Source organism: Acomys russatus, chromosome X, assembly GCF_903995435.1.
Source record: "Acomys russatus chromosome X, mAcoRus1.1, whole genome shotgun sequence".
NCBI classification, from domain to species: Eukaryota; Metazoa; Chordata; class Mammalia; order Rodentia; family Muridae; genus Acomys; species Acomys russatus.
In genome coordinates, this window is record NC_067169.1 from 62,112,648 (window position 1) to 62,121,626 (window position 8,979).

Genomic DNA, 8,979 nt, shown 5'->3' on the forward strand with positions numbered 1-8,979 from the left:
CCTTGTATTATAATTGAGTTGTATGCATATTAAAGTATATACACACACACACACGTGTGTGTGTGAAGAATAATCTTAAATTTGAATTCTATACCAATGTATCTAAAATTAAACTTATGTTGCATCTATATACAAAATTCCATACCAGTGATTAAAAATAACCTTGTGAGTAACAATTGAGGCATTAAGTTGAGGAATAGATCCACTAATCTACTTTTTGTCCTATCTTCCCTATACATTTCTCTATTCCTCCTTATGCTAAAACACTAAGAATGCAACATTTATACAATTTCTGATTGTTCCATGGTTCTTCTTGCTGTAGGTAGTTTATTGTGTATATGTGTAATAATATAAATGTATATGTAAACAATAAAAAATAATGAAAAGAATGTATATGTGTGTGCATGCGTGTGTGTGTCTGTGTGTGCGTAAAATTAGAATATGACAAAGACAGCAAATAGTTGAAAATGTTGGCTTGCATAGCAGACTATCAAATATCCATAGGAATGATTTCATTGACTTCTTTTCTATTTTTGCCAATCATGTTTGGTTCCATCCTAGGTCTCTGGGTTATCATCAGTCTCTGGGTTCTGGCCATTAGGCAGCAGATTTTAAAGAGAGAATTCTCAACAGGTAAATCTCAAATGGCCAAGAAACTATTAAGAAATGTTCAATATCGTGAGCCATTAAAGTTATGCAAATCAAAACAACTCCGAGATTCCATCTTACAAACATCAGAATGGCTAAGATCAAAAACTCAAGTGACAGAACATCCTGGTGAGTGTGTGGAGCAAAGAGAATGCTCTTTCAATGCTGGTTGGAGTGAAAATTGTACAGCCACTTTGGAAATCAATATTACAGTTTCTCAGAAATTTGGGAGTCAATCTACCTCAAGACCCAACAATAACACCAATTGTCACCCAGTCACAAAAGCTTCAACCTACATGGGAGAGACTCATGCTATGAAAGGAGTTAGGTTTGTGGTAGTGTGGACAAAATGCTTTTTAGTGTGTATGTTTGTGTGTGTGTGTGTGTGTTTGTACATGTGTGTGTTGTATACATATGTGTTTACATGTGTGCCAATGCATGCATGTGTTCAAGTCAGAGGTTGATGTCAAATGTCTTCCTCTATCACTGTCTCGTTTTGAGACAAAAGTTCTCTTACTGAACTCAAAGACTCACTATTTAGTATATATTTGCATGGCAAAAACTTACCAACCTACTTATCTTCCCAGCCCCTTGAATGTATTTTATAGTAATTATGCATTTATCTCCAGGGTGAAAATATAAATTAACTCTCAAAGAGACTATTGTTTGCAGAATAATGGCCTCAAAGTTGTCCACATTCCCAATCTTCTGAATCTGTGACTCAATTACATTCCATAGCAAATAAAAATTAAAGTTGTAGATGGAATTACATTTGATATTCAGATAGCTTTAAAATAGTTATTCTGGAATATCTGAGGATGCTCATTAGAAATACAAGGACACTTCAAAGTGGAAGATGAGACAGGAGAGAGGTCACAATAATGAGTAGTGACTTCACTCTTTACAGCTAGCTTTGAAAAGAAAAGATGGAACCTGGAGTGAAGGTATGAGGAACAAGTCTAAAAGTTGGCAAAAGCAGATTGGAATATAACTGCCAATACCTGGGTCTTGGTCAAGGAAGACCCATGTCCAATTATTGCATCTGAAATTGAAAATATATATATTTTCAAGGTACTGTGGTTTAAATATGGTTTGCCCCTTCAAATACTCATGAAAATGGACTCCCAATGTGATGAGGATGAAAGGTGATTGAATCCTGAGGATACACCTTCATGATGTAATTAATATCGTTTTCTTATTCTTTAATTACTTTTCAAAGTAGTAAGTTTTTGCTGTGTGGTACTGGGTTACCACAGCAGCAAATTTTATAATGTTATAACAGAATGTTAAAGTTAGACAATTTCATGTTTTGTGCTTTTTACAAGTTCTATACACATTTGCTTGGTCTTCTGCTTTCATGGAAAGCTTCTGGAACAACATCTCCCTAGATCCCTCCCCATAAAAGAAACAGTCTAGACTGGAGGCTATTAAAGAGAGTCTTTAAAATTGAAATAGGATGCTGAAGTGTAGCTCTTCACAGGTGGTGGCTTCTGTTGGGCAGGCAGAGGGTGGCGGTAGTCCTCAGTAATCTTTAAGGGGATGGCCACTATGAATTTGACCATGCTCCAACTAGTACATCGGCAACACAAATTGGACTTTGTGTATTTGGGTGGGTGTACAAGAGTGGTGGAGTGGACCTGGAGAAATGGGAAACAAGTGTGGTATGGGTGCATTGTGTGAAAATCTCAAGTAATGAAAATACTGTGTTTGGGGGGGATGATTTTAACATGAGCTCCTTGCCAGATGTGGCCACCTGATCTTAAACTTCTAGCCTTTAGAGATATGAACTAAACATTTTTTCTTTAAGAATTACTTAATCTCACTCAGAGGAAGGATAGCAGGCTACCAAGAAGAGACTTGATACCCTATGAGCATATACAGGGGGAAAAGGTCCCCCTCAGTCACAGTCATAGGGGAGGGGAGTAAGGGGAAAATGGGAGGGAGGGAAGAATGGGAGGATACAAGGGACGGGATAACAATTTAGATGTAATGTGAATAAATTAATAAAATATATTTAAAAAGAATTACTCAATCTCAAATATTCTTTTTTACAGCAGAAAAAGATTAAAATAGCAAAACTTCTACAACGAATATCTTGATTTTTGTGTGCATATCTTCTTACTTATATTGAATGTTTTTCTTTATCTTGCATACTGGACACATAGCATTAATAATAATAATGGTGACCATAGCTATTATGGCAGCTACATGCATATCTACATCATAATGACAATGGCATTCTCCTCCATAAAAGTACTGTTTATGACACAAAACTATTCCTGATTCATAGACAAGATTATCTCACAATGGATTCTAATTTATTTAAAAGCATATTAACTATTGCCATGATTTACTAATAGTTTTAATTGACTTGTAATAAGTTATTATTTCTGCCTGATTACTAAGTAAGTTTGTTATAGTCAGTGGTTTTTATCAAAGTATGGTGCAATGCCAGAGAACTTAATCATTAAAAAAAAAAAAACAAAACAATTTCCTGGACTACAGTGTCAACAGCGTTAAAGGAATTATATAAATGTTGAATAAGAAAATTTGTGCCTCTTATGAACAAAGGTTTCCTTTTTAAAATCTTTGGAATTAGTAGGATAGATAAATATACAATTGGGACTCTTTCAATTCATGTCTAGTCATGTCAATGGGAGGTATTAAAGTACTAAAATGTGTTCTTTATTATATTATTTTAAAAATAAATGGCAATACAAGGGATGGGCTAACAACTGAGATGTAACATGAATAAATTAATAATAAAAAAGGAAAAAAACCCAAAAAATAAAAATGAATGGCAAAAAGGATGGTATGATTTTTTAAGCTTCAGTTTTACTTCTAGTGACCAGGATTTAGTTAACTTTGAGTATTTTATAAGTTATTAAATAAAAATACATATTTAGACTTTTTATCATTATGTCCAGTAAAGAATTATAGCAGTGGATCTTATAATGACAGGAAAAATGTCTCCTAATAAGTATAAGCTTAGTAATTACTTAAAGGATTTGTCCTTTAGTGTTCAAATATGTGAAAATCAGGTAGTCATATGGTATGTTATATACTTATTGGTTATTACAGTGCTATATATTTATTATAAAGAAAAATCATATGGTCACAATGTCATTAGAACTAGAAGAGATCATCATAACAAGGTAGTTCATAGTAATAAGGTTACCAGTTTAGAGGATATATTTGAGCAAAAATGTGTCTCCAGGGCTTTTTTAGTGGTTCTTTTTTTTTATTATTAATCTATTCTTGTTACATCTCAATGTTTATCCCATCCCTTGTATCCTCCCATTCCTCCCCCCCCCCATTTTCCCATTATTCCCCTCCCCTATGACCGTTCCTGGGGGGGATTACCTCCCCCTGTATATTCTCATAGGGTATCAAGTCTCAAAGGCATTCTTTATATCACATGTAATATGATGTTTTAAAATATCTATACATTGCATATTGACTAAATCTAGCTGACTAACACAGACATTACTTAAAGAAGTTATTTTTATATGAGCACTTATCCAGTATGAGCATTTTCTAAGAACACTGTTTTTAACTGTAGTCATGTGTGCTAAAATAGATTGCTTGTATTTATCCACCATATATAATAGCATTGTATTTCCTTTGACCAGTATCATCTTCAGGACACGAAGGTCCCAAATGGCTCAGATGTCTCAAGTATTGTTTAGCTTTTGAGGCTCATGAGCTATTTTGGATTCTTGCAGAGCATACATGAGAGACATTGCAATGAGTTCCACAAGGCTTTAGATTGCTTCTATTAGCCTTGTGCTATTCAGTGGTACAGAATTGCAAGCTCCAACAGTGAAACATCCTGAAAATATCATAAGTAACACATCTTTTTTTCTTCACTATATTACTGTAGAAAGAGCTAACAAAATCTTAACACTAGCAAAGAAAAATTGGGCCTGTCCATTTCTTGCCCCAGCAATAGAAGTAATCTTGAAAAGTGAAGGTTTGGGGCCTCCTTGATGGATCACTTGGCAGAGCACAAATATTAAACCAGTGAGTTCAAATTCTCAAAATATATCATCTCTTTTTTAAACGTTAAGTATCCATGTCTCTAAGTTTTCCCATGATAGTATATAACAAACCAACTTAACAAAAGGTGGTTTAGGATTTCACTTTCAATTTTATCTAACAGCTTTGCTATGTCCTTTCAAATGACAAGAAACACGATTAAATAGAGGCAGGAAAATATAATTCCTTTACATTTCATGCAGTCATGAAACTTCATCCTATATATTATGCTTATAGTAAAATGCAGGAAATAGTTCATTCTTACTTAGCTTTAAAAAAGAGATTGTCCTTAAGAACCAACAGCACAACTGTTCATATATGGATACTCCTGTGAATATAACAAGGGATAACTGCTAACCAAGACTTTGCACCTTAAAGATCTCCAGTTAAAATATGTGAATTTATAGGTGTTCCTAGTTGATTTGGCCCTCTGCACACTTCAACATAAGATTTTTTATGCTTAACAGTATTTTGACATACATGAAAAAGTTTATATACTTGGTTACATTAAAGGGAAATTTTATTTGAAAATCCTGTACGTTTTGCTATTTATTTTTTCCATAAAATATAGACTAATTCTTCCTTTTAAAATGGACACAGTTTGGTAGTAAAAAAAAATTGATGCAACCTGGCTTAATACTGTAAAGTTTTATTCTCAGATTTGCATAAATTTAGGAATACAAAATGTTCCACAAAATGTTGGAACAAAATTTGGTATGTCTTCAAACCAATACATTTTAAGTATGGAATATGTCATTTAGTAGACATTATGTAGAAATGTAAAATTTCCAGCTTAGGAAACTTATTTCAAATTAGGATATTCGAACATCAGTATGGCGAACAGATGAAGAATAATTTTTGTAGTTCTTTCTCTCAATACCAACTAAGTAGAACATCTTAGTTTTGCCCCTAAGGCTCTGTCATTGTTTTAGGTAAAATTCTCCTTTGAAGTTGCATGTTCACTGTACCTTTTCTAAAACAGTTAAACATTAGTTCAGTGTGGATGAAAATATGAATATAAAAAAACAAAGAGATTAGATGAGATAAAAAATAAAGTGAATTTGTTGAAAGCTTTATAGAGAAGGGCCTGTTTCACATACATAACTGCAGTAAAAAAAATTATCAGTAAATGTAGTGCCATTATTGCTGCAATTTTTCTAATATTTTTGTGAGGTCAGAAGATTATTTATCATCATTATTCTCAGTTTGTAGATAAGGAAATTAAAGTTATTAGTATATATTTTTATTTTTCCATATGAACTTTAAAAGAAATTTAATTCAATCCCAAACACACTTATATACAAATTATGAAAGGAAGGGCCTAAAATTAAAAATTATTGGCTTCTGTGTTCAGTATAGCATAACACTGCATAAAGATCCGCACATAGATATATTACATGAAATCTGCGAGAAACTGAAGAACTGCATAAATGCAACTCTTCTCATTTATATTGATCACGGGAATAAATATTACCTATCTGTTCTGTCTTGAATATGAAATCTCCCATAAGCTTATGTGTTCAAACACTTGGTCCACAGGTGGTCACACTATTTTGGAAGGTTGTGAAACCTGTAGGATGTGGTACTTAACTAGAAAAAATGGGACAGTGAGGGAGAGTATTGAAATTTTAGTCTGGCCAGGCATGGTGGTGCATGCCTGTATCCCAGCACTTAGGAGACAGAGGCATGTGGATTTCTGTGAGTTCGAGGCCAGCCTGGTCAGCAAAGTGAGTCTAGGACAGCCAAGGCTGCTACACAGAGAAATCCTCTCTCAAAAAAACAAACAAAAAACCCCTTGTTTTATAGTATAGCCTCACTTTCTGCTCTCTCTCTCTACTTCCTGACCTCTGATGCAATGTGATGCTGGCTTTCTAATCATGCTGCCATGCCTTTGCCTCAATAATAGAATGTTTTTCTTTGAACTGTAAAATATAATAAAAATATTTTCTCTCATAAATTGCTTCCTGTCAGTTAACTGGTTCCCGCTATATAAAATATAACTAATATACTATCCAAAACTATCAATAAATTTAATGTAGTCATCATCAAAACCCCTGTGAAATTCTACACAAAAGTAAAAACAAAATAATTCCAAGAATCAAATAAAACAACAAAAGACTTAGAATAGTTAAAGCAATCTTGAGAAAGAAAAATAAAAGAGCTGACATCACATTTCCTGATTTCAAATTGTAATATATAGACAAAATAATTACATACTGTTATAGTGTATAAAAGAGACACAGACTAAAGGATAGAATAGAAAACCCAGAAATAGGACATGAATTTATGCTGAAAAGATCTTTGAAAATGTGTTAAAAATATAAAATGGGTAAAAGATAGTGTTATTTTGTAAGTCATGAGGAACTGAAAAAACAAACAAATAGGACCTTTGAATATTTCACAAAAAGAAACAAAATTGAATAAAAGGCTTAAATATAAGATCCTGAAGAAGTAACCCTCTTAGAAGAAAACATAAGAATTGGTGTTAACAATACTTTCTTCGATATAACACTAAAAGCATAGGTACCAACAGCATTTAGATAAATCAAAAAATTACAAGTTACAAAAATAGACATATTACATCAAATCAGAAAATGTTTTGCAAATATTATCAAGCAAGCAAGATCAGTTTCCTGGTTTTGATCTCTCCTCCCCTGGTGGGGCTGCCTTGCCAGGCCACAGGGGAAGAAGAAATGTTCAGTCTTGATGTGACTTGATGTGCTTGGGTGGGTGGGTAGGGGCTCCCCATATCTGAGGAATAGAGAAGGAGGATGGGAGAAAAGGGAGGAAGGGTGGGACAGGGAGGAGGGGGGACTAAAATTGGCATGTAAAGTGAATAATAAATAAACAAATAAATCAATAAATAAATTTAAAATAAAAAGTTTAAAAAAGAATAGAGAAAAGCATTGTTTAAAATCATATATCTAACAAGTGGTTAGAATTCAAAATATATGAGGGAATGTTAAAATTCAGTATCAAAAAGAACAAAGAAACAAGAAGTCCACACCTGTTAAATAAAGATGAGATGAATGATCTGAACAGGCATATGATAAAGGCATATAAAGAGGAACTCAACAAAAACTCGAATAAATCCATATTAAGATATCAGCTCACCAGGCGTGTGGTGCACACATCAGGGAGGCAGAGGCAAGTAGATCTCTGTGAGATCAACGACAGCCTGGTCTACAAAGTGAGTCCAGGTGAGTCAAGGCTACACACAGAAACCCTGCCTCGAAAAACCAGTAAGTGTGTGTGTGTGTGTGTGTGTGTGTGTGTGTGTGTGTGTGTTTGTGAAAAAGCAGTAGGAGTCAGCCCCAGTCAGATGAAACCCCCATGCGCTGTATCTCCTCTGCATTCAGCGCCAAAGTCCCCCACCACCGCTGTGCCCAAAAGAAAGGCAGAAGGGAATGCTTATGGTAATAAAGCCAAGGTAAAGAAAGAGCCACAGAAAAGATCTGCAAGGTTGTCTGATGAACTTGCTCCTCCAAAGCCAGAGCCCAAGCCTAAGAAGGCCCCTGCAAAGAAGAGAGAGAAGGTATCCAAGGTGAAGAAGGGGAAAACTGATGCCTATAAGGATGCAAATAATCCTGTGGAAAATGGAGAAGCCAAAACAAACCAGGCACAGAAAGCCAAAGGTTCTGGTGATGCCAAATGACGTGTGTGCGTTTTTGATAACTGTGTACTTTTGGTGACTGTACAGCTTGAAATACTTTTATCAAGTTTTATAAAAGCAAAACTTTCTGCAAGGAAAAGCTGTAACTACCTCAATGTAATAACTCAATTCCTGTGTTCATTGCATGATAATTCATAATAGTCAAGATATGAAAACAATCTAAACATCTGTCAATAGCTGAATAGTTTAAGAAGAAATTGTATATATACACATACTGATATATTATTCTGCCTTAAAGAATCTTACTACCTGTAACATGGGATGAATCTAGAGTCCATCAATTTAGCTGAAATTAGCCAGGCCAAAAAATAATTCCTTGCATGATTTTATTTACATGTAGAGTAAAATTCATTTGCATAGTAATAAAATAGAAAGGCTACTTATCTGGGCTTGGGACATAAAGAAAATAAGATATAGGTCAAAGAAAAATATTTTTAAGTTATAAGATTGATAATTTCTGGAACTTTCTTTTAAAAATAGAATACTACAGATCATCTATGTGACCAAAGGTTCTGATTTTGAAATGGGCTTTGTAGATCACCCACTGACTTCTCTAATATTCTGTGAGATATTAAGAGTATATGGAGAACAGGAATAGTAATCTGGTATTCTTAAGAAAT

The 8,979-nt window shown here is 34.1% G+C and overlaps 1 protein-coding gene across 1 annotated transcript; it reads left to right on the top strand.

Annotated features, from left to right (window-relative positions):
* The first annotated feature begins 8,008 nt into the window (after positions 1-8,008).
* On the top strand, positions 8,009-8,341 carry LOC127185313 (non-histone chromosomal protein HMG-17-like). The gene has a single exon (XM_051141821.1). It carries the CDS (start codon positions 8,009-8,011, stop codon positions 8,339-8,341), a length of 333 nt encoding a protein of 110 aa, XP_050997778.1.
* The last annotated feature ends 638 nt before the right edge of the window (positions 8,342-8,979 follow it).

Excerpts from the sequence above, each read along its gene's own strand:
- LOC127185313 (XM_051141821.1), top strand. The coding sequence starts at position 8,009 with ATGAAACCCCCATGCGCTGTATCTCCTCTGCATTCAGCGCCAAAGTCC.